This window comes from Vipera berus (genome assembly GCF_964194415.1).
Source record: "Vipera berus genome assembly, chromosome: 5".
In the NCBI taxonomy this organism is placed as follows: Eukaryota; Metazoa; Chordata; class Lepidosauria; order Squamata; family Viperidae; genus Vipera; species Vipera berus.
The window spans coordinates 73,027,268-73,054,508 of NC_138207.1; the positions used below are offsets into that span (position 1 = coordinate 73,027,268).

Below are 27,241 nucleotides of genomic sequence, written 5' to 3' on the forward strand. Positions count from 1 at the left end.
ATTTAGAAGTTTCTGATTGCTCTTCAGGACAGCCTCATGCAGAGTGTGATGCAGTAGTCAATGAGCGGTTACAAGGATATGATTCACTGTGAGAAGGGCCCACTGCTGCAGTAATGTGTGTAACTGGCACACCATCTAAAGTCGCGCAACCCTCATTCAGAACTAAAGATGAAAGAACCTTATTTCTGGAGGGTCTAAGTACCCACAGCCACTCTGTCTTGCTAAGATTGAGTCGGAGCCTGTTTTGCCCCATTTAGTCCCCAGTAGCCTCCAGACACTGGGATGGGATGTCCATGGCATCACTCAAGGGGCCTGGGGTAGACATATATAGTATATCTTGGTGTCATCTGCATATTGATAATCTGTTACCCCAGACTGATGGATTGCCTCACCAGTGGCCTCATATGAATGTAAAATAGAAGAGGACAGATAACTAAACTGTGAGGCTCTCCACAAAGTAGGGGCTATGGGGTGGATCTCTCTCCGTTTATTAACACTGTCTGGAACTGGCCTGGAGAAAGAGAAAACAGTACAATACAGTGCTGCCCACCTCCAATTCCTGTAGCCGCCCCAGAAGGATACCATTGTTGATGGTATCAAATGCTGCTGGTGGGTCAAGAAGAGCCAGGATGGATGGACTGTCTCCATCCCACTCCCGCCAGAGTCATCCATGGGGGTGATTGATTCTGTCTCAGTTCCAAATCCCAGTATGAACCTCAACTGAAAGGGGTTTAGGTAATTGGCTTCATCCAGGATTCTCTGGATGGAGAAGGAAGGACTCACTGGAGAAGAGCCTAATGCTGGGAAAGATCGAGGGCAATAGAAGAAGGGGACGACAGAGAATGAGGTGGCTGGATGGAGTCACTGAAGCAGTAGGCGTGAGCTTAAATGGACTCCAGAAGATGGTAGAGGACAGGAAGGCCTGGAGGAATGTTGTCCATAGGGTCGCGATGGGTCGGACACGACTTCGCAGCTAACAACAACAACAACAGGATTCTCTGAAGCTGCCATGCCACACTGTTTCCACCACTTTCCCTGGAAAGGGAAGTTTGGACACGGCACAAAAACTGTCCAAATTACTTGGGTCAAGTGATGCTCCTTTGAGAGGTGGGGTGCATTGTTCTGATGATTCTCAAGTCTTATGAATCTTTATGACAATGCATAGTTAGGTTCCAGCAATGTCTCAGTAGCATTTTCTTTTGGGTGTTCTTCCACCACTTAAGGTGAATAGAAACAAGACAGATTGTTGTGTTTTGGTCTGATTCTGAGACTTCTTCATATTTTTCTTCAGAGCTCCCAAACTGTTCTAGTTTTCTTCAGCAGCACCCTTGGGGTTTTGATGGATGACTTTATATCCATGTACTGATTTTACAGTTAGGGTTACTCATTTTAACTTGATGAATATTCATTACATTTGAGGGTTTCTGATGGAAAAGACCATAGCATAACTGGTACATGGTTATCTCATATTGGCATCGAGAATAATTGCCAGGAGACTATTACAAATTATTACTGCTGTTTGGATTGTTCTGGACTTTCACATTAGGCTTATGTCTTGATACAGCATTGGAATCTTTACTGGTTCCTGTTCAGATCACAGCCCTGTTTAAATACTGGTATGTGTGTATGTTTGGAGCGTATGGTCACCCACTCTACCCCACCCTTATCAGTCTACAATTTCTTCCTACAATTCTATTCATTTTTACACCACTGTTTTGTTTTCTTACTCCAGGAGTCTTGGTCTCCAGCTTCTGGGTCTTGATGAACCTGACCCCATGACTCCAGAATCAATTCCCTTCCTCCCTTTGTCTCTGTAGTCTTTAAACCCTTTTTAAAGAGCTTTTATTTGATTTCTGTGTTTGTGTCGAATCTGGTTGTTCTTCCCTACTCCTATTTAGCTGAGAATTCCAGGTTACCTCTTGTTTAAATTATTTTGAATGTAAATACCATGCCCCTATCCCAATCCAATTCTTTACTGGGTTATGCACTACTATTACATTTATTTGTAATTATTATGTTGTTTTGTTCTCTTGTACCATACCTTAGTAAAGACACTAATGATGATGATGCTGGATTCCTATGTCGGGTACATAGCCAATCTACATATGTGCTAATTTGCAATTTTGATGTTGTCAGGCCTGCTCTTCCTGGTCTCCTGTGGCTACCAAATGATGCTTAAATACACAATTGCTCTTAAATTGCAATCCCAAACTCTGTGAAACTCATGTTTAAACATGAAGTCAACAGGAACTGAGCTTAACTCAAAGAAGACTTTAGTTTTGAAGATTGCCTGCTGTATAGGGTTTAATTTAATCTTACAGTAATTTAAGGCACTTTCCATAGGTACAGCATATATTTCAAATTGAAGTTAGACTTACTCCAGGTTGTTCCAGAAGGAGGAACTAAGACAATGTCTGGTTAAATTATATGTATATGTCATTCTGTGCGTAGATTTTGGCCTGGGCGTGCTTTCTTTCTGATTATAAACACATCTTCTAATATTCCTGTATGCAAATTATGTGGGTGATGTCTTAACAGTCTGAAATTTTGTTTCACAATACAGTGTGAAACCAACATCTGAGACCTGTTGGAGAAGTTTGAGTGTTCACTGAGTTTCTGAAGTGTCCTTGATAGTGACTGTGGGTTCATGTATCATAATAGTTTATTGGTCATGTTTGTTGAATAAGCCACAATTCACCCATCACACTAAACTATAAACCACTGTCTACAAACCAGAGTAGTTGAGTGCTAAGCCAAAATTAAACAAATCACATTTTAGATAGAGTTGCAGTAGTGTACCGGTAAATTGAGACAATATTTTTTGCTTTTAGAGTGGGAGGAGTTTGAACATAAAGTTGAATTTGTACCCAGCAATTTGTTTTGAAGTCTAGCAATTTGTAATGCCTTGGGGGATGTTGTTAATGTGTTAGTTCCCTGTAGTTATTGTAAAATATAATGAAGCGCTCTTTTCCAACCTGGTAGGAAAACTTTAGCTATAGATGTGAAGTAATTCACACAGATGCAGCTAGTAATAGAATTAGGAAAGAACTATTTTATTTAGCAAACTGTACAGTACTCCAAGAATGTTTTCTTACTGTTTTCTCTCTTAAGATTAGAATCAGATTTTACTTTTTTACATTAATTTTTCCTAATCTGTCAACTTTCATTATTCATAGCCAGCATTTAGAGCATCAAGCCGGGAAAGGCTACTGATTGTATGCGAATAAATTCTGTTGGGAACAATCAGAAATTACTTTATGCATGCACTTGAATACATTAATTATAAGGGACCTGAAATGACAAAGGTACAAGATCCAACTTACATATTTGTATTTTACAGTCCATCCGCACATACAAAAAAACAAAAACAAAAACCCAGACAAGTTTATGAAGGAATCCTAGCATATACTTTGACTGGTGGACTTGTAAAAGGATCGATTAAATTCTGTTTTTCAGAGAAGGATTGCTTAAAGGTTAAATTTTAAACAAATATTGTTTTAGAAATTTTTGGCTCTTGTTTATCCTAACTTTTTTACTATGAGAATATAAGGGAGTTTCACTTTATGCAACTTTAATTAAATTAGTATTCTACAGTTTCAAATCCATGGCTTGGGGTAGAGGCAATCTCTGTTTTTAGAGCTGTCAGTTCCAACTATGGAACTAGACAGTGCTTTTTTTGTAAAAGAAAAAGGTGCCGGAACTCACACATGTCATACAACCTGCCTTGCCTATCCTACAAGGTTCCATCCAAAAAAGGTGCCGGAACTCCGTTCTGAGCGTTCTAGGAGAAAAGCCCTGGAACTAGATAAGTGGAGAATTAGCTATCTAGTTGTATACTACTTGCCTAGAAATAGTCCTTCATTCTCCTTATCCATTTTTTTGCATAGGTTTAGTTTGTTTTAGCACTAGGTCCATAGGAGTTCTCCTACGTTTATAAGATGTTGTACTTTTGTGAGTGTAATTTTTTTTTCATGTAATTTTTCTGCTACCCATCTACATCTACCTGCTCTGGGAGGTTTTCCCCTCTCAGTAAGTGCTAGAGCACAGGGGTCAAACTCGATCATGTCACGTGATGTATCGTGATGTATCACAATGTTTTTTGCCTTTGCAGAGCTAGTGTGGGTGTGGCCTACACATGACGCATCCGGCCTGCGGGCCATCAGCTTGACACCCCTGTGCTAGAGCAAAGTTTCTGAACAATGGCAAGATGTGTGGCCCTCAACTCAGAATTCCCCAGCTAGTTGAAAGTTGCTGTGGTTGAGAAACAATGTTTCCCCAACAGTAAGACCTACCCCGAAAATACGCCCTAGCTTGATTTTTGGAGGTGGGCCTAATATAAGCCCAACCGAAAAATAAAACCTAGTTTGGGGGCAAGGCACACACCTAAAAGTCAAGCTGGGGTGGGTGGAACTGCCCCACGCACCCCGCAACCACTTACCTTGCAGCCAGGCCTCTCCTTGCCGGCCCACTTCTTCTCAGTCGTCCTCAGGCCTGCATTTTGCAGTCAGGCCTTTCTGGTAGGCCAGTGCAGCTGAGAACTGAGCTATGGATTGTATCCATTGCTCGGTTCTCGTCTGCAGAGGGCTTCCGAGAAGGCCTGACTGCGAAATGCAGAGCCGAGCTCCATTCTGAGCTGCAGAATGAAGTTTCTCCTTCGGTCGCAGAATTGGGCTGGCTGGACGGGGCTATCGGTGCCGGAGGTGAGTGAAAAAGATACTCCCCCCTCAAAACTTAAGACCCGGTGCCTCTTTTGGAAGTAAAAAAAGGATCCAGTCTTATTTTCAGAGAAACACGGACAGCATACCAAGAAACATGTCTGTTTATTTTCTTTGGGAAACATGAATTTGAACCAATGTTCAGTTATTCTTCTGTTCATTGAGTAAGTAGTTTTAGTAATGCCTAATGTAGCACTATTATTTTTACTTCTTTAAGAATAACTCTTATTTGGCTAATATCAATCTTCCAGCTTTTTTTCAGTATGCTTCAATCAGCAGTCAGCTAAAAGCTGATTTTCTAGGTAAACATGGTTCTTTAAAAGTCTATAATTTTCAGTACCAAAATGAATTTCATGCTTGACCCATGTGTAAATAAATTTTCTTGAAGTAACTGGTGTGCGTATAACTGTGCATAGGATTGCAATGCAAAATTTGAAATAGATTAGGGAGAACATCAGAGGAGAAAATGTAAATGTTGTTGTCAGATTAGTGTAATTTTTTTTTTAAAAAAAGCACTGTTCAAAAACTTACAATATTTGAAAAAAGCTCTAGATCAGGGGTGTCAAACTCAATTTCATTGAGGGCCACATCAGCATTGCGGTTGCCCTCAGGGGGCCGGGTGGGTATGGCCAGGTTGGGCGTGGCCTACTGGGTGGGCGTGGCTAGAGTGCGTATGGCCTACTGGGTGGGCATGGCCAGCTCTACATCGTTTGCATCAAGGGTGCCTATGGGAGGCTGGGCAGGAGTGGGACAGATCTGAGGGTCTCTGGCAGAAGGAGGGTCTCTGGGCCAGGGCCAAGGCAGTGGGGGCCGTTCCCTCACTGTTTCCAGGATGGCTTCGTGGGCCGCATGAAACCACTTCGTGGGCCGGATCCGGCCCCCGGACCTTGTGTTTGACATGTCTGCTCTAGATCAAGAATGGGTACATAAAGATTTATTTATTTAAAACATTTATATCTATATATTTATATCCCCAAACTGTCTTTCCCATAGTACATTAGCAAAATCAGAATGTCTACATCAGGAGTGTGTTTTTTGATGAAAAAAGAAGCATAATCTAAATATATCTATTTTACTTACATTACCCCAATCCCCAAAAGTTAATGATACTGCCTCTTCTGCTTTAGCAATTATAGGCTGATTTCTTTTTTGCTATAAATTATGTATCTTTTTTCACTATGTTGGTTTAGTACTTAATTTGTAGGGCACATGGCAATTATTTTAAAGCAGCTACTATTATTAGGATACGTTTCTTGGCATCAGGATATTTGGAAATGTTGAAATGGTCCAAACAGATGCTACATCAAGTTTTAAGTGTAACCATTTACTTTAAAATAGGAACTTTAAAATAGGAACTGCATAGTTTTGGAGATCAAGTATAGCAAGTTTAAACAAGATTAAACTTAATGTGCTGCCTACAGAGCACCTGGGATTGATCTGCCTAAACATGTGTACTATATCCAAAGATATCATTTTACTATAGTTTCATCAGTTGCACTAAATCTTGATGGGAGTGCTTGTTAATTAATTTATATAGCTGTCAAGGTTAGGATTACAACTGGATGACAAAACATCAATATAACACAGCCCTCTTGTTGCCACACCTGTCCAATTCCATCACAAACTATTTGCTCAACAGATGATTACAGGAGATTATGTTTATATGAGCCTTTTTCAATCTGATTCCCTCTAAGAGTTCTGGACTGGCCAAAATGGCCAAAATTTAACCCATCATTGCTGGATAGCATCTGTTTAAGGCAGGGATCTTCAAACTTGGCCCTTTTATGACTTATGGACTTCAACTCCCAGAATTCCTCAGCCAGACATGCTGGCTGAGGAATTCTGGGAGTTGAAGTCCAGAAGTCATAAAAGGGCCAAGTTTGAAGACCCCTGGTTTAAGGAAAGCTGCTTTACAAATTTGAATTTTAGGTTTTTACTGATTGAGACTGAACTAGGAAATGTAGATTAAAAACAAATCTCTATAGTCTCTTTGCTCAGTCACAGGAACACCTGCAATGTGTTTGTGAGCACATATCAAGATTCTCCCACAGGTGAGGTAGTCCAAAGGTGATTGAAGCTGCTGTGCTCTGGGAAGTGGTATTTCTCCCCCTAATATTCTGCCTTAAGATGCTACATGAAATGCAGTACATGATAAATCTTGGAAAAGTAGTTTGAGATTATATATTCCAGAATGGTAATCTTGTGCCTCTAGCTGATTCTATTTTTCCCCTGTGGCACAGCTCCTTCAGTCCTCTTTTGACTATAAGAAGAACACTACACTGTCCTAAGTAAGTAACACGAACAGTATAGAACCTGTGACTAGAAAAGTCTTTTAAAACTTCTGCTTATGTTTGATTCACTGTATGGTTGATGTAATAAGTGGTCAGGCAAGCAGTTGAGAGTTCATAGTCAATATCAAACACTTTGCCTACCATGAGAGACATCATCAGAGATCCCTCTAATTCTTGGCTCCTCTCTACTGGTCAAACAGTCAATATGTATTAAGACCTTAAAAAAAACGGGGAAGAACAAAGGGGATAACGTGGGGAGTCAGTGCACAGAACAAAAATGAAAATTTTACTTTGGCACTTCTGAAGAGAACCTAATTGGCAAAGTTTTCTCTAAAGACAGTAAGAGAACGTGAATTGACAGGACAAAAAAAAATCTTGCTAATCCAATCAAAGAAAAACAGACAACTCTCATTTTCTATTATGAAATAGTCAACAGATGCACATTTCTTTCCAAAAAGTTCCACATAGCCTAGAAAAATTTTCGGTGAAATAAAATGGCTTTACCTCTCTCTCTCTCTCTCTTTTTTTTAAAAGTGCATTTAGATGACATTTACCCTTGTTTCTTGTTAATGATTATAAGTCAACTAGGATCATGGGTGGTCTTGAAATAGAAGATAATCTTCTTACTTTCAATATTATCTTCTCACTGTATAATACAGAGCAGAAGATTCTGGATGGAGTCCCGTAGGCCAAAATGAGGTCAACTGGAAACATTTAGACATTTTTTAAAGTTATTTTGCCCAATGAAATAATTCTATGTGCCAATGTCCATGTGTTGATAAGACATGAAAGTGAAAGAGGTGTCTTCTTACAGGCCTGAGACCATAGTCATCAATAGTTTCTCTTGCTGCTTTTGATTCTATCTTGTGCCTGCCTTAGAATCAAAAACTGCCTGCCAGCAGCTTCTCTTATGACATCAGATCGTCAAAATTTCCAGTGAATTCCAACCTATTGTGTGTTGGATTAAAGTTCCTACTCAGTGCTTTTTTTCTAAAAAAAAAAAGGTGCCGGAACTCAGAGGTGCTGTCACTGGGAGCGATGCCGTTGTCTTGCTATGGTGTCACCGCTCATCCTTTGCATCCCCGCCCCTGCAGCTCGGAGCCACATGCCGCAGGGATTCCCCTCCCCACAGCCGCCGTGAGGATTCCCCTCCCTGCAGTTGCCATGCCATGGCCCGTGCTGAGCCCCCACCCAGAGCTGCTCTGAACCCCGACCCAGAGCTGTGTTCCTCGTGGCAGTGGTCTCCGGCGCCAAACAGCCTCTTTCCAACCACATCCAGAAAAATTAGTAACAAACATTGGAATTCTCAAGGCCATGTTTGGTATTTCCCAACAATCTGTTACTGGAAGGAAAAAGCAATCCCTGCTGCGTTACTGATCCCAGAGAAGCATTTGCATGTATGCAGGTATCCTTAGGGTGCCATAGTTATGGATGAGAAATATTGGTTGCAAAGTTGGCATTTCTGGATGTAATACAAATATTTTGGACTTATTTTTGTTTCTTTGCATGTTTGATATTTTAAAAAGGCATATGCTACTGACTACACTTATGTATGTAACATCTTTTGCTAGGATACATGACCACTGCTTGTCCAGAATGTGAAAAGTGAAAGATTGTGACTAAACAAAATTTTAATGTAAAGATAATACCACCAGAAATTATTTTAGCCTTTTTAATAAATGTTGTTACTGATGTTAAGCTCACCATGGAAAACATCATATATTGTTATGTATATACTAGGTTACAAGGGAAGTGGTGGCTCAGTGGGTTAGGACGCTGAGCTTGTCGATCAGATGGTTGGCAGTTTGGCGGGTTGAATCCCGAGTGCCGCGTAACAGAGTGAGCACCTGTTACTCGTCCCAGCTTCTGCCAACCTAGCAGTTCAAAAGCACATAAAAATGCAAGTAGAAAAATAGGGACCACTACGGTGGGAAGGTAACAGCGTTCCGTGTGCCTTTGGCGTCTAGTCATGCCGGCCACATGACCACAGAGACGTCCTCAGACAAGCGCTGGCTCTTCGGCTTTGAAACGGAGATGAGCACCGGCCCCTAGAGTTGGAAACGACTAGCATGCATGTTCGGGGGTGTTCTGTACCAGCCTGTTACCGGCCCTGCAGAAAAGGCAGGGACAACCCCTTTACAAACGGCAAGAGGCTGGAATTAAGCCTGCCAAATTTATTAACATAAAACAGAGCAAAACAAGACACCAACCATGAAACAGGAGCTATGAAACAGGAACTATTCAAGCGGTTGCCTTCAGCAAACCAGCCCTCCCACGCATTCCCCTTTTATACAGTTCAGGGCGTGGCTTCTCTCTGCCTCCTTCCGAGGTGCCCCATTGCCTTCCTCTGTTTACTCCTGATTGACTGCCTCCTGCGTCGGGCGTCCTTGAACAGGGTCAGCTGTGGGTCATCTTCATCCACGCGGTCAGGCTCACACAGCTGGGTCTCCGTCGTGACCAGGTGGGAGGGGCCTGGCTGGGGGCTCTCATCAGCAAGCTCTCCAACCCCCTCAGCAAGCTCTTCAACACCCCCCTCCTCCTCTGAGTCGTCCGAACCAACTGCCGAACCCACAGGCTGACCCTGAATCACAACAGGGGGAACCTATACCTTTATCTTATATACTAGGTTAATTATTTAAAGACTGAAGTGCAACATAACTAGATTCTAAATAATCTATTTTTCAAAACACACAACAGTCCAAACAGTAAAAGTAAAGTCCAAATTAAGAATATTTCATTCTTAAGAATTGTTTAATTTAAAGTGGTTTAGTTGTAATAGATGGTTATAGATTCAAAATAGTTTTCAAGAGTATACAAAAGATACTATTTTTTTCTAGCATCAGCTAAATTAGACATATTACATTGAGAAAAATGTTTCTCATTTCTTTCCTGTTACCTTTATTGATTTCATTGCAGAGATGTTAACATAGGAAATAGATTATTTTCTTATCTAATTTTACCTTCCAAAAGACAGAAGCAGATGAAAAATGTGAGGTTCTTTCCTGTTGGCTTTTTTGAATTAGCTGTTTTAGATTCTAAAAGTTTAGTTCCTAAAGAAGTAACCTTGTAAATAATTTTAATGTCTTCCTCTAGTGCAGGGTAGGCAACCTTGGCTCTTTTATGACTCAGGGACTTCAACTCCCAGAATTTCTGAGCCAGCATGGCTCAGCTTGGAAACCTCTCTCTTTCCCCTCAGCCTGGCTGGCTCAGGATTTCTGGGAGTTGAAGTCCATGAGTCATAAAAAAGGGCCAAGATTGCCTACTCCTAAAGCCAATAGAGGGAACTTTTCTTTTCTTTTTTTTTTTTGCAAAAAAAAGGTGCTGGAACGCCGTTCTGAGCATTCTATGAGAAAAAAAAGCCCTGTTCCTACTATTTCAGCTTGTGGAGATCAGGAGAACTGTAGTTGAAAAGATCTGATAGGTCCTAAGCCAGCAAAGGGGCCTGTATTATATCTTTCTTTGTTGTTTTATAATGAATACTTTTGAGACCACAATTTCCTGTGCATCAAGAAGTGCAGTGGCCATTTGCAAGATCTTCTAGTGGAAGACATTCTATTTTAACAACACCTGAATTACAAGACTACAGTATCTCACACTATATTAGTAGCCCAAACATTAAGATCAGTGGTAAAGGACGTTGTAGTTTCAGTTTCAGTTTCAAGCCCAGCATCATTTCTCTATTCCTATCCAACAAAATGAGTTTCAGTGTAGAGAAAAGCAAAGTTTTACATTTAGGCATGAAAAATCAAAGGTACAAGTACAGATTGGGTGAGACCTGGCTTAAAAACAGTAACTGTGAGAGGGACCTTGGAGTCCTAGTGGATGATCACTTGACTATGAGCCAGCAGTGTGCAGCAGCAACCAAAAAAGCTAATACTATCCTGGGTTGTATAAACAGAGGCATAGAATCAAGATCACGCGATGTATTAGTACCCCTTTATAAAACCCTAGCAAGACCACACCGGGAATACCGCGGCCAGTTTTGGTCACCATATCACAAAAAAGATGTTGAGAGTTTGGAAAAAATTCAGAGAAGAGCAACTAAGACGATTAAAGGCCTAGAGACTAAAACATACAAAGGACGGCTGCAGGACGTTGGGTTTGGCTAGTCTAAAGAAAAGAAGAAATAGGAGAGACATGATAGCAGTGTTCTAGTATTTGAGGGGCTGCCACCAAGAAAAGGGGGGTGTCACGTTATTCACTAAAGCACCAGAGGGCAGGACAAGAAACAACGGTTGGAAACTGATCTAAGAGAGATGTTCTGTACCAGCCTGCTACCGGCCCTGCAGAAAAGGCAACCCCTTTACAAACGGCAAGAGGCTGGAATACGTCTGCTAAATTTATTACTACAAAAAACAAACAAGACACGAACCAAGATACAGGAGCTTTGAAACACTATCTGAGCGGTTGCTTTCAGCAAACCAGCCCTCCCCACACATTCCCTTTATAAAGAGTTCAGGGCATGGCCTCTCTCTGCCTCCTTCCGAGAAGCCCCACAGCCTTCCTCTGTTTACTCCTACTTGACTGCCTCCTACGTCGGGCGTCCTTGAACAGGGCCACCTGTGGGTCATCTTCATCCACACTGTCAGGCTCACACAGCTGAGTCTCCATGGTGACCAAGTGGGAGGGGCCTGCCTGAGGGCTATCATCAGCAAGATCTTCAACACCCCCCTCCTCCTCTGAGTCATCCGACCCAACTGCCGAACCCACAGGCTGACCCTGAATCACAACACGAGAAGCAGCCTGGAATTAAGGAGAAGTTTTCTGACAGTGAGGACAATTAACCAGTGGAACAGCTTGCCTCCAGAAATTGTGGGCGCTCCATCACTGGAGATTTGTAAGAAGAGGCAGTCATTTGTCTGAGATTGTATTCTATTCTGTTCTATTCTCTATTAGCTTCAGAATGAAAAACACAAAGAAACAGAGCTAAGAAAATACACTGATTCTGGGAGGCCAGTTGTTCCTTGTAATCATATCAGTGCATTGGGGTTGCAGTGACTCAATATGCTAAATTAAATATTACTTTCATTTAGGCGAGATAGGTTTTAACTTCAGTCTTGAAGTGGTAGGAAACATTTTCTGCTGCTTCGAGAAGGTGAGAGAATGTCATTTCTGACTTTGATTGTTATGTGATTATGGACAATCTCCAGCAACTTTGCCCTTTCTGCTTCCTAAATCCATCCCGAGATTTGTGTGGAACATATTCTGCATTCTCATGCTTTTGTCTTGGATTTCCATTCCGAGGTCTTTCAGAGCTTAGTACGGTACTTTGTCTTTCATTTGTCCATATTTAAATTCCTAAGTTCTCAGACTTTCTTGTTCTTCAAGCTCTTTCAGGTGACCAGCAGCTTCATACAGGCATTACGTGTTTGCTTGATAATGGTACCTTCTACCTATTACTTTTATCTTGTGGTACAATGTTACAATGCAATTTAAAATATATGGAGAAACACCCCTTATGACAGCCCAGTTCCCCAATCATCTTATGAACTTAGCTGGGTACATTGTGAATGGAGTAGAAAGAATCTTTTTTCGTAGTTTGTCTTTTTTTGATTGTCATTTTAATTTAGTCTTCCTTTACTTTAAAGATTCTTATTAATTATGTTTGTATAAAATAAATATTATTTTAAAAATGAGTGATGGAAAGCTTCCCATTCTATTTGTATATTCTGACCAAGGACACGTGGACATCCTAATTAAAATGTCTTTCCTCTTCACACATCACTTGATTATTCACAGCATGATGGCAATATCTTTGAATTCTGTGTTTAAAATATCAGACATCAATAACTTTGTTTTGCAGGTATGACATGAATTTGCACTATATATCTTGAAAAAGGGAGGAAAATATGTATCCGTGTAGACTTATGGCACTGTTTTTTCAAACATTTGGCCTATTGTCAAGCACTTAACAACATGAAGAGATATGAACAAAAAGAATGAGCAACTATCTACAACTGTGAACAACTTTTCAAGAACTCCATTGAGCAATTCTTAAATATTTCTTGCTGCCTCTTGCTTTATATTAGAAGGAAAGAAGATCCTAAGTTGGACTATTAATGTAGAAATTCTTGATAATATCTTATAAGCAAATTTGGAAACTGTTTTGAGACATACTTTGAAACTTAAGAGGAGATAATTTTTGCAGCCAAAAACTGACTTTTAAATCACTATCCTTCAGAGCTGAAGGATTCTGGGTACCAAGTAGTAGCATTCCTGAAAGGGATTTTAGCTTTCCCGTTTTTTAGTGGGAGTGTAAAATAAAAGTATTAAACATAGCAAGGATTTAACATATCTATTTTGTTTTACATATTGATAAATGTATCTTGAAAAAGCATGCTTCTGGTCTTTGGGACTCCAAAGAAGGAACTGGGAAGGCAGGAGGGCTCATGCAAAATAAAATTAATAAAATAAAATAAAACAAAACATTGGAAATCAGTGGCAATAATGTCACTAGTAATAAACACTTCTGCTCTGCAAAATTCAAGTTAATCTGTCATCTCATCTACTCCTGATATAACAGTTCTGTATTCTTTCCTCCTGCATTGTCCTTTGTTATTGCTAGCTTAGCTGCATTTTGCAAACTCTTCTCACTCTTAAACGAAGGTATCACTCTGCTGAAGTTTATGATGAATTAATGTTATAGATACTGTTCTTAATGCCTGAGTTATATAATTTTAATCTTATAATTTTGGCTGTTTAATATAGAAAGTACATGAATTCTCAAAAGAAACAGGTAAGTATGTGAAAACTTGCATTTAACATTGGAACGTTAAAAGTAAATTATTTCGACAGTGCTGTAGAGTTTGCAGGCCTGTTTGGGAGTCAAGTGTTCTGTGCTATCATTGGTACAGAATTAATCTGTGTTGTTGGGATTATTTTGTCAAAAAAAGATGATGAGCACTTTTTACTCACTTCTTACTTCATTGTTACATTATTATATTTCTCTGCATCTTGTATGTGTTGCTGTTCATTGAACAGTTAAGAAACAGTAAGATAATGTAGAATTTCCAATAAGCCAAATCATTTTAGAATGGTAGTTTTTGCGTATAGTGTAGGAGGAGTGATAGAATTTGGGGGGGGGGAGTTACAAGAGGGGTCGGTGTAGAATCCCTACCAACTTACTGCAAGTAGGCTTCTTTTTGAGCAAAAGGTCTTCTCTTATATAGTAATCTTGCAGCATGCCCACAAAATCTCTTCTGGAAAATTGCCCATCCTTGAAGTTTTGGAATATGGATGGGAGAGAGATCCTTCTAGCAGTGATCTATTCTATCATGGGAAGACATCACTGGATTTAACCTGTAATTGTGGTTCATCCCAGAGGTGGGAATAATGGAAAGATTTTTTTTTTAGAATAAAGGCTGTTAAACCTGTAAACAAAATGCTTAAATATTTAATTTTAAATCTTTCACTCTGCTTAAAATATCACTTATAACAGTAGTTTTCAGAACTCATTTGAAGGTATAGCTTCATTTGAATCTATTCACATAGTCTTCGCTTAATGTGACACAAATAGCTGAAAAATGAAAACTTTAAAAACATGTATTGCTTTTTTTATTATTATTATTAAAGTGCTTATTGTATGAATTGGTAAGAAGCACAAAAGCTTGGCAGGAAGAAGCATCTCCTTGCCTGCCACTGTAAAAACAGGATGGAGGAAGTCCATTGCAAATCTGGGTTTACTGATTATCAGGTGACGTTACACTACAAAGGATGTGCATTAACAACTATCAGTGAGATACACAGATTATTCAGACTGAACAATAACTGCTCTAATGTCACTATTACAGAATATTGACCCTGGTTATAGGAAGTAATGTTAACTAACAAACTGTACTCAGCCCTTCCTGCTTGTAGAAACAGGATACTATTAGTGAGAACAATTCACAGAAATTGCACATACAGGAAAAAGTGACAAGTCAAAGTATAAAGAACGAAGATTTATACATTCTTTCCCCGTTTGCAGAATTCAGGCAAATGCCATTCTTTCTGCATGTGGTAATCTTCTAAATAGAACAAAGTGATTAAAAAGACAACAAACAAGGAGTGGAATGATAGGGATCGCAGATAATGGCTGCACATAGAAAACTTGTTACAGAATTAAAAATATCTCATTATTTAAAAAGCTGATGGATAGCAGAAAAAACCTGGACATTATTTTATGAAGTATTTGAAATGGTTGTATTAAAATTTGGCAAAGGAGAGAGAGACTTATTCCATTGTGCTTCTTTTATCTTTTATTAATTTTATTTGTAATGTCTTGGTTGTGAGCTGGCTAAGCATAGGGCGACGTACAAGTTTAATAAATTATATGTATGAATATTAGATATATAATTAAAGATAGTGGCAAAATGTCCTAAAGTACCGCAGGAGTGTAGGATTTATGGTATGTCCCATTTTTTTTCCATTGTTTGATATTTGTCTTTGATGACACAATTGCAAACACTGAATATCAGCTTTGTGATTGCCTTGATGTTGAAAATTGGCTTTTGCTTGTGTTGTCTTGCATGTTTAAAATCCAACGGCACTTTAGGGAATGTTGTGAATCTATCTTCATATTTTACATTTATCGGTTTTATTAATTTAGCTAATTTTGAAAACTTTTGTGATAGCTAGAGATATTTAATTCTCTAATGCACATACAGAATATGCATTGGTATTGAAAAAAATGACTGATGACCGTTTTTTTCATACTTACAACTGTTGCAGCATCCCCCATGGTCATGTGATCAAAATCCAGATGCTTGGCAACTGGCACATATTTATGACATTTGCAGTGTCCTGGGGTCATGTGATCACCTTTTGCGATCTTTTGACAAGCAGAGTCAGTGAGGAAGCCAGATTCATTTAACAATCATGTTACTAACTTAACAACTGCAGTGATTCACTTAACAGCGGTGGCAAGATAGGTTGTAAAATGGAGCAAAACTCACTTAACAAATGTCTCACTTAGCTATAGAGGTTTTGGGTTCAGTTGTAGTCATAAATTAAGGACTACCTGACTGTTTTTTCTTCAGGATTGTGATATTCATATTCTGCTTTAAATTAATGTCAATACTGTTTCAGATCACTAAACTACGAATACGTGTAAGGGATAGGTTTATCATTTTGGCAATGTTCAATATTCATTATTCAGGTACTATTTACCTATTGAAATGATTTTTAGGGGTAAATTATAGTGACCGATTTGCTTGATTCACTTTTAAAAGTACACATTTTATTTTTAAAATTATACTTTCATATTTTAGTAAGAAATTAATTGATTTATAACATATACTGTTTGACATATAAAACCTGATATGACTATGTAACATTGTTCATTACAAGTTGTATACAAGAGCACTGTAAACTGATGGTCCTTCCAAATACTGATAGTCCTTCCTGGCTGGCTGAGGAATTCTGGGAGTTGAAGTCCACAAGTCTTAAAGTTGCCAAGTTTGAAGACCCCTGAGTTAAAGTAATCAGTTCCCCCTCCCTTCTTAGCACAGTGAATAAACCCAACCAAAGTTTGCCAAAATAAAAAAAAATAGAATCTTCAATTACTATTAACTTTCAGTTCTCTGTAAATTCCAGAGAATAGGGGGACAATGGTTGAAATGAATGTGTGACAGGTGCCTCTTCTAATCTTCGGAAATGATTCCCCAGAGGCTTTCCAGTCACAATGCTTTGAAGAGGATGTCTCATAAAAGTTATATAGATACTTTCATTTTTAAAAATAAATCATAATGTAAAAGAGGATAGTTTCAAAAGCCCTCTGAATACTAGGGTTGTGAAACAAAAGTGTTTCAGAAAAAAGTCTTATAGACCTCATGAAAGTCTACGCTGTCTCTTCTATTCTTTAAAACAGCCGAGACTTTTTCAGGCTTGGGCAAAAGCCTGAACAAAATGCCACTGGTTTAAGGAACGCAGTTAACAAAGTTAACGTAATTTTTTTAAAGCAGCATCATCTTTTTCTGAGTTATTTAAATGAATGCCAGAGAGGTGTTGTGCTTGTTCAAGATCTGAAGCCTTCAAAGTTATTTCTTAAAGTGTGCATAGCTTATCCCATTTTTTTGGGCATCCTATCAAGTGGCATCTGTATAATATCATTAGGTAGATTCCATACACATTGTCTGATGAACAGTAAAAAGGAATTAACACATTTCTTCCTCTGCCAAGTCAAAAAGCCTTGGACTGCACCTATGTATGTGGAATTTTATTATGCTCAGTTGATAGAGATGTTGCAACAAACATGTAATTCTTAACAAAAATGAGTGTTTTTTTATTCATTGGATTCAAGTCCCAAAGTCTAAAAAGGCTACTTCACTGTATCAAGTTGGCTGGTTTTAATCAATAAGGGCTAAACTGAATTAATTTGACACATAGCTCTATTTATTTGCACAGCTGTACTTATTTATTTAATCTGATGTATAATTTCTAGTGCTATCTAGGTATATTGGATTAGATTGTCTTCAAATAATTTTTCCTAAAGTAAAGATCCTGCTTCTGTAAATAGTAGTGTAATGAGGGTAAAGTTTTTCCCCCCTTCTCCCGGGAGTCAAAAATTACACTGATTATAGGAGCTATCTCTATCTCTCTTTTTCTATTGTACTTTGTTATCTTCTACAGAAATTGACAGAATTCACATATCAGGGAAACTATAAAGTGGTTTGTTAGGTTTTGGCTTAGGGTATTCTGTGAATTCAATCTTTGTGATATGTGTGTAAATCATGGTTTATAGCTCTAGGTACCATTCCAACTGTGGTTTACTCAAGAAGCCACAATGTAAGTCCGTGATTTAACAGGATGTGTAAATCCAGTAATGATTTCCTTTCAGACCAAGTTGTTTTTGAACAGATCTGATATTTCTGACAACTTCAGTTCCCTTCCAATGTAGGCCATCAGAATAGAAAATACTTAAGTCCTTTCGCCACTCTTAAAAATAATATCTTTTTTCTTTTCGACCCATCATGTGAGTTAATGCTGCATCAAGAAAACAAATAATGATATAAAAGAATTCCTCTCAATTCTAACAGTCTTAATTTTTAGTTCATTCAAGTATTGTTGTAGGATTTGTTTTCTCTTGATTTCTTTTCTGTCCCATTGTACAGAGTTCATCAAGACTTTAAGAAGCTTCTTTTGAAAGTCCAGTAGAAAAAAAATTATCCAGGTCACTCTTGGTTGTTTGTATTTCTTTTATAAAACCTCAGGCCGGTTTCTTTTGTAGATCCACTAAAACATCCCTTTCTAAATCATTCTCTTGGCCTGTCAGTTATAAAACCATATTCAATATAATTTCTATCTTGTCAGCTAAAATTTGGTCTGCTATTGGCCATTGGCTCCTGTCTTGCAGAGTTGTGTTCAGTGGGCCATTGTTTTCCCAAGTCTGGCGGTTGTCTTTATGCCTAAGCTGTGGTTCAGCGCCTTCAATGGGACACTGGTTTTGTCCACTTCTTTTTTTAACTATCTTAGAAATGACTTGTTACTGATATTTTGGATGTTAAGAACTTTCAGGAGGGTAAGTTTCACTGTACTTGGAAAGTTTTACACTATCCTTGATGAAAGAAGTTTCATGTAAATTTAAGGATTAAGAAAAAATACTTTTGGAAAACAGCAAAAGGTAGACTAGAATGTTGATTTTGGAAGGTTAAGGGACCAAATGGGCTGTGTGCGTGTGTCTGTGTGTGATTTTGAAATTAATTATTAAAAAAACCTCACATGGGAACGGTTTGTTGATCAGTAAATAGATATAAGATAAGAGGGGAATTTGAAGATTAATTAAAGGAAACCAGAGCGAACTCAAGATTACAATTAAAGAAGTGATCCGTTAATACATGGGAACAATATTATTTGACTATACAAGAAATCAAGGATATTCGGGAATAATATACCCAGGAATACCTAGAAATGGATTTAATAGGGACGGCAGAAAAGGAACAGATTTTATTGGTTAAAATTGAACCTAAGACTGAGCTGTATGAGGATTTGAAAATAGGTTTGAAAATGCCTGACTATGAGAGTAATGTGAATAAGATGCCACAATGGTTTCCAGGGGTCTTCAAACTTGGCCTTTTTATGACTTGTGGACTTCAACTCCCAGAATTCCTCAGTCAGGCATGCTGGCTGAGGAATTCTGGGAGTTGAAGTCCACACGTCATAAAAGGGCCAAGTTTGAAGACCTCTGGTATAAACAAATGAGACCTGCTCATATCTAAATAATTAAAGAGGACTTTTCAGATAAATCAGAAAAGTGACTTGGAAAGCTTTCTTACAAAAGAGACATGTTAAAGACTTCCGGTGGCGACGCGGCGCCGAAGACAGCCGCCTTCGGGCTGTCCGCTCCGCAGCTGTGTTTTTCCATCGTAAACAGCGTCGATCAGCTGTTTAGATATTTGAAGCCCCCTCCTCGGGAGAAAAGGTGGGGGTTAGGCCCCAGGTAGGGGTTGAGCTCTCCGGGGCCGCCTGAGCTGAGAGTTTGGGCGGCTGAAGGATTGAGCCCCCCCGAAGCCTGGGTTGCTTTGAGCTGTGCAGTGCCCCTGCTCCGGGATTTATGGAGCAGAGCCAGGCGTTAGCAACCACCCCTGCCAAAAGGAAATACTTTTGATTATCAAGATGCAGGCAGAGCGGTACAGGAGGTCAAGGTGATGTGGACTCTTATCTTTACTCTCTAGCTCAATGGATTTTATAGCTTTAAAGTGAAAGTGCGCAATAAGTGAAAGTGGGGGAAGATGGCGGCTAAAACTTCTAAAGCTCTTCGGAGTGCGGGGTCTTCCCTGGTGCAACAGACCTCATTGCAAGCTTTGCTTACTCCTGCACCTCCTCTGGCATTGACGCTTAAGGATTTACAAGATGCTCTTGGAAAGCATTCACAATTGATGTCTGACATGATGGATGAAAAGTTGAAAAAGTTGGAGGAGAAAATGGAGGAGAAAATGGAGAAATTGGAGAAGAAGATGGAAGAGAAGTTTAGAGCAATGAGGGTGGACATGTCTATGATTGAATCTGTAGCTGAATGTGTGCAACAGCTGGATGTAAAAGTGAAGGATCTCAGTCAAAAGAACTCTATATTAGAAGCAAAGGTATTAGAAAATGAAAATATAAGGGATAAAATGGACGGAGAATTGAGCCTTGCTCAGTATCATCAGATGCAGTATGCTATTAGAATCAGGGGTTTAAAGGAGAACTGTAAAGAAGATTTAAAGCAGCTGATTTCTGAGGCTCTGGAAGGGGTATTGGGCCAGCCAGCATCTGAAATTGAGGGAAATATGGACAAAATTTTTCGTGTAAATTCATGGATTGCAAGACAAAGGAAGTTACCCAGAGATGTGGTGGTCTATTTTACAAAGAGAGTAATTAGAGATGAAGTCATTCAAGCTGCTTATGATACTAAACTGGTAGTGGCTGAGCAAGAAGTCTTGGTTTTAAAAGAGATTCCTCCGAAGATTTTAAGGAGAAGGAAAGATTTTGCATTTCTAGTACAGGAACTTAAGAAATGTGATATTAAGTTTAGATGGGAGATTCCAGTTGGACTGGTGGTGACGCATGAAGGTAAAAGACATCGTCTGGTTACTGTGGCCCAGGCACGTGATTTTTATAGCAATGTGTTAAAAGCACCCCCCCTATCATTTTTGGAAGCTGTAAAGGGATACGGCGAGGGAAAGCTTCAAGATGTTGCAGACAGACAGATAGAGGACAATGGTGTTGGAGGGGATCAAGATACAGTTTCATCGGATGTTGCAGGAGGCCAGAGGATGACGCGTGCCGCCCTAAGAAGAGCGAGACGAGAGCAAGAGCAAGACCAGCAGATAGTTATGGAATCTCCAAAGTGTACTTACAGTGAAGCTGTGGGAGGGGCGCGGTCCAAAGAAGTTTTGGGGGTCATGACAGACGTGCTCCAAAAGCTTTGGGGCGTTAAGATTGCTGATTAAATTTTTAAATTAGAATGTTAATGGATTAAATTTATCATAGAGGAGAAAGAAAGTTTTTTTTAATATTTAACACAATTTAAGATGGATGTTATTTGCTTGTTAGAAAAGTATATTAGGGTTATGGACTAAAAGTATGTGTTGAACTAAGAATGGGTATGCAAGCTCCTAATTAACAACAAGTTGTCTTACAGACTGCTTAAACCTTTTTTTTTACTCTTTTTATTTGAACTCAAGGATGACTTGGAACTGCGAGACAGTTGGCGTGATACATGCAAGAATTATTTTTTGATTATGGTTTAGTTTGGTTGGAGATTATTAAGGTTAATAGATAGGCGCTTTTGGCGCGTAACTGAGAATTTGTTTAGAAATTAGAGAAAGGTTGGAGAATGTAAATAGTAGGTGAAAGTTTTTTTTTCTTTCTTTTTTTTTGAAATTAATATGAATAAGGACTGGGATTAAGAAAATCTATTCTGAGTAAAGCTCTTTCTCTGTTTTTCTCTTTTTCTTTTTTACTTTATTTGTAATATTAATATTGTTTGTATTCATTTTACATGAGCTAGAGGGAGATAGAATTAATAGTTTATTGCTGATAACATAGGGGTGCTTATGTTTGTTTTTTGATTTTATACCCTGTATTTAGCTCTGGGAAGTCTGGGAAGGGGGGGGAGGAGGGAATGGGGGGAAGGGATAGGGAGGGTTGGGTGGGGGTGGGGGAGGGGGGGATTAAAGTCAAAATGTATTGTAAAACTTTTTAAATAAAAAAAAAGAGACATGTTAAACTAGTGAAGGAATTCCTGAGAGGAGACAAAGAGAAAAAGAAAAGAAATCAACAGATAAGATTAGGGAGATGTTTCTTTAGCTGTTACAGAAAGTGATAAATTGGAATATAAAGTGGATATATTTGATTAGGGTGTGTGAGTGTGTGTTTTGTGTGTGTGTGTGTTTATTAGCATAGATTCTGGTAGATGTTAGGTGTCCAGAGTCACGATTTGCAAATTGGACAGCCATATATAACCAACAGTTACTCATGAGAGATGAAGAAAATGAAACCGTTCTTTTTAAAAAGCAAAATATATAAAAAATTGATTTTCAGTATTACCATGTTTACATTGAATGTCAAAGGAAATAAATTACTGTGTTTTTCAGATTGCTGTATATAAACACATTCCAAAAATTCAAAAGAAAATGCAGTATTCGAGCCAGACCACAAGATGGCAGTGGTTTGCTATTTAAAAAACACAAACACTAATGACATTGAAGCAGAATGTACATTACTGCAGATCAAATAATACTTTCAAGGTCAGCCTGAAGTATGCAATTACTGGTATGGAAGGCTGAAATTACTCCCAGTTCACTAGCTCAATGTTAAGGCAGTGATGCTTGACACAGAAAACAGAAATTAAACCTAATGCAATCCCTTGCTATATATGATTCCTAATTTTAGAAAAATCACAGTTTCTGAAGCAAGAAGCTCATTTGCCTCAGTTATCTGAACACCCCAACTTCTTGGGGGTGCTAAATAGCTGTGGGAAATGAAGCTATCCTTTATTTATGCTAGTCTTGATCCATAACTTTCCTTTAGAGTTTTGGACTCTAATTTTAAATGTAAGAATCCATTTTTCCCTTCCAACAAAGGAAGAAGCTTGGGAACACTGATTTTCTATAAATGACAAAGCATCGCCATTCAAGGAAATAATACATTTTGCACCTGGCAAGTATGTTGCAGTTTTGTGAATGCCTAGCAAGGAGGCTTCATTCAGAACATGTCCCTTTCTCCATTCTCATTCTCTGCGTGCTAGTCGTTTCCAACTCTAGGGGCCGGTGCTCATCTCCGTTTCAAAGCCGAAGAGCCAGCGTTTGTCCGAGGACATCTCCGTGGTCATGTGGCCAGCATGACTAGATGCCAAAGGCGCACGGAACGCTGTTACCTTCCCACCGTAGTGGTCCCTATTTTTCTACTTGCATTTTTACGTGCTTTTGAACTGCTAGGTTGGCAGAAGCTGGGACGAGTAACAGGTGCTCACTCTGTTACGCGGCACTCGGGATTCGACCCGCCAAACTGTCGACCATCTGATTGACATGCTCAGCGTCTTAACCCACTGAGCCACCGCGTCCCTTATATATTCTCAAGATAGACAGTGATTAATATTTATATGTATTTATATGTAAGAGTGTAGGTATATGTTGTATATAGCATGTTTATATGTGCATCATGTATGTGTACGCTTTTGAGAGCAAGCAACAGAATTTCATTTTTAATGTGTGCCAGTGTACCCACAGTAAAAAAAATGACAATAAAGGTCATCTTATCATTTATCTCATCTCATCTTATCTCATTGTATCCATTCACTCTTGTTAGTAGCTTCTGATCTTCTCAGACTGAGGTGCCCTCTTCTTTTCACAGAAGCAAAGAGAGGAGAAAGTCTACCTACGATATTCAAGTCTGCTTACATATAAATATTGGCCTGTTTTCTTATATTTAGAATTTTGTGCTGGTAGATAACTAAAATAGTTGTGCAAAATGCAATATGTTGTATATGTTGAATATGATGGGTTAATGTTGCTGGTGCTTAATTGTTGGCTCCCTCTCTTCAGAAGAAAACCTGTGTTATATAAATTGTCTGTTTCTATTACTGTGTCTGTTAAAATACATTAACTGTTATTTCAAATCTGTGTCCCAGATCAGTTTAGAGGGGTTAAAAATATCACATCTTATAATTGCTCATGATGAAAATGTTAATTTCCACAAGGTGGCACTGTTTCCATACAACATAAAGAAAATGAATTTTTAGGTGATTTAGGTTTGTCCTGCTTTCATGCTGAATTGCAAATAGCTTGTGAAATGGTATGTGCATATCAGTGATGGCGAACCTTTTAGAGACCGAGTGCCCAAACTGCAACCCAGAACCCACTTATATATTGTCGGATGCCGGGTAGGCATGGCCCATTGAGTGGGCGCGGCCCATTGGGTGGGCTTGGCTGTGGTGGTAACGGCAGACTGGGTGGGACTAAAAAGTTCAATCAATCAATTCCAACTTTGCAAGATCTTTTTTTTCCTGCGGGAAGTTGAAATTGATTGATTGATTGAACTTTTTTTTTTTTGCACACGCGGCAGAAGCCTAAAGCGAAAAGGTTTTATAAAACCCAGCTGTAGGCCTAGGACTGGGGCGACGGTGCGTGTGCCCACAGAGAGGGCTCTGCGTGCCACAGGTTTGCCACCACAGGTGTATATTATGCACTGCAGCCTTTAAGACAGAACTTGAACTTTCACATTTTGATATTATAAGGACCTACATGCTAAAAACATGTTTTTAGTGACAAACTTTTTTCTTTCCATGTGCTGGCTTTTCACCAAAATATGTTTAGAATATGTTTGTTTTCTAGCATGTAGTATACTATTTCCCAATAATTAGGTATTCCACACTTGCCTTAATAAGAAATCAATTCCTATGAAGGAACAGCTACTGCTAAAACGCTTAGATAGCTGGAGAGGGAAATCTTACACAAGGTTTGGGAAAATAAAAAGAGCTTAAAATCTGCTTCTCTCCAGAAATATTAGCATCCAGAAGGCACCACAGCTATCAGGATGATTTATTTAATGTATGTTTATTTCATTTTTATCAAGTTTCTCTTTGAGAGCTCAAGACATCATGTTGTTGTTAGTTGCGAAGTCGTGTCCAACTTGGACAACGTTTCTCCAGGCCTTCCTGTCTACCATCTTCTGGAGTCCATTTAAGCTCACGCCTGCTGCTTCAGTGACTCCATCCAGCCACCTCATTCTCTGTCGTCCCCTTCTTCTCTTGCCCTCAATCTTTCCCAGCATTAGACTCTTCTCCAGTGAGTCCTTCCTTCTCATTAGGTGGCCAAAGTATTTGAGTTTCAACTTCAGGATCTGGCCTTCTAAAGAGCAGTCAGGGTTGATCTCCTCTAGGACTGACCGGTTTGATCGCCTTGCAGTCCAAGGGACTCGCAGGAGTCTTCTCCAGCACCATAGTTCAAAGGCCTCAATTCTTTGGCGCTCAGCCTTTCTTATGGTCCAACTTTCACAGCCATCAAGACATCATATCCCCAGAATAAAAGGTAAATTGAGTCAGGCAGTTTTTATGAGCCCTGTCCACTCTACTGGGGATCTCCTTCTTAAAAACAAAATATTATAATGGCTCTCAGATGTAAGATTTTAAAAATGAAGAAGAAAAACATGATGGGGTGGAATAGACTGAACTTAGAACATACCGAGACTACTCTCAGACAGTTGTAGTGGAAAGAAAGTTGTTCAAACTAAACATTTGGCATGTAAAATTGTATTTATGTATTAACATAGAAGTATGAGAAACCTGTTTTTTATGTAGAAGAATGCCTTGATTTTTTTTAATTTATAAAAACATATACCAGTAGCTTTTTAAATTAGGAACATGAAGATATAATAAGCCCTCCTGAAAGTGGCATTTCTGGGAGTTGGTGAGAAGGTGCCAGATTTGGGGGGGGGGGGATACCGATCTAAACAATTAAAGTAGCGAGAAGTGGAATGTCAGAACAAGAAGGTAAAAATTCTAGCAAACAAATGGTGTTTGCTTTTATCTTTGCTGACATTTTTTTATTTCACTAGGCATAACTTATCTCTTAATATATTTGGCCAATGTTATTTTTATATGTGACTACATGCGAATGCTTTGGTGTTGGCTGCTTCTAGAATAACCTGTATAGATGCTTTCCAGATCTCTTTATTAGACTTCACTTTTTTGTTGTTGTTGTTGTTATTCTACACTGCTCTATGTCTGTTCTGGTTTTCCTATATGTTTTTACTTATTTGGTTAAGAGATATGTATGCCAATCTCAAAAGACAACTCCGGGTGGTTCACAACAACAATAAAACCCAGATAAACAATAAAACCCATAAAGTGTAAAACCCAAACAAAACCTGGCGCCTCAGTCTTTCCCTTGGAAGGCCCCACAATCAACTCCAGACATCTTGACTCTGTCCCAGTGCCTGGGTAAAAAGCCCACTCAAGATGGCCTTTTGGAAGGCCTAGACCAGGAGTAGGCAACCTCGGCTCTTTTATGACTCATGGACTTCAACTCCCAGAATTGCTGGCTCAGGAATTCTGGGAGTTGAAGTCCATGAGTCATAAAAGAGCTGAGGTTGCCTACCCCTGGCCTAGACTAGAGAATGTGGGCCTACCGATCCCCTCAGGTAAGCACAGCCATGGACATGGGCTGCTTCCGAGATCTCACTAGATGGCAGGATTTCAGGAAAGGGAACTGGGGCATGCCTGACCTATCCAATGTCATGGGACAGGCAGATATTCTCAAGCTTTGTTAGCTTGTAAGAAGGAATACATGACCATGTATATGGGCCCATATAAAATGTGCATGTATACGTCCCTCTGCCACAGTTTCTCCCCTCTCTTTGCATCAGCTGCAATAGCATTTATCAACTTAGATATTTATAAGTTTTGTGTGCTTGTAAAACAGGAAAAAAAACCTCATGGAACTTACAAATATGCAACTCCTTGAGCTGGTCCTTTTTTCTGATGAAAGGTAGTGCAGCATACCTGTAAATAAATGGCCCTTTTGCCATTGGATTGGCAAGGAGAACAAGAGCTGAAAATATCATTCTGAAATCTAATTTGCTGTCTAGCTTCAGGGTGTGGGAATCTTGACTGAGATATCCCGAGTTTGTTTGGAATTCACAAAACACTAATCAAAATGAGCATAATGCTGAGGGCAATGAAATCACCTCTTATAGTTTGTATCATTGTATTCAAAAATGAGACAAGTAAATACATTCTAAAAAATACTAATTTTGGTTTTGGATTTTCTTTACTTATCCATGAATACAGTTTTGGCTAATGTTGGCCTGTGTCCACTAGAGGGGGCTAGCTGAATAATTTTGAGTTACAAGCACGAAAAATAACATAAAAGAATACTTGAAGATTTTTCCCCCCTGTAGTGGCATTCCTTTTTCATGAATGTATATTTTGGACATATAATGAGTGGACAGATGGATGAGTTCCACCACTGAATCAATTTAAGCAAATTCATGTTTAGAAGACTTAAATTAATGTTAATTTCTGTTCACATTTTGTTTATATGTACTTATTGATAGGTCTGTGTATGATGACCAGCCAAATGCACACCAAAAGTTTATTGAAAAATTGGATGCATGTATACGAAATCATGACAAAGAGATTGAAAAAATGTGCAATTTTCACCATCAAGGATTTGTGGATGCTATTACAGAACTTCTTAAAGTAAGGGCTGATGCAGAGAAACTAAAGGTAAGGAAGTGCAGTTTTTTAAATATTTTTTTTAAATACTAGAATGCAGG

The 27,241-nt window shown here is 39.0% G+C and overlaps 1 protein-coding gene across 4 annotated transcripts in view; it reads left to right on the forward strand.

Annotated features, from left to right (window-relative positions):
• EXOC6 (exocyst complex component 6) overlaps positions 1–27,241 on the forward strand; it is a 128,101-nt gene that overhangs the window by 8,749 nt on the left and 92,111 nt on the right. For all 4 annotated transcript variants that reach the window (XM_081328202.1, XM_081328203.1, XM_081328204.1 and 1 more), the window contains exon 2: positions 27,020–27,191. In XM_081328202.1, coding sequence (XP_081184328.1) covers positions 27,020–27,191 — 172 coding nt within the window. The remainder of the gene's footprint in view (positions 1–27,019; positions 27,192–27,241) is intronic.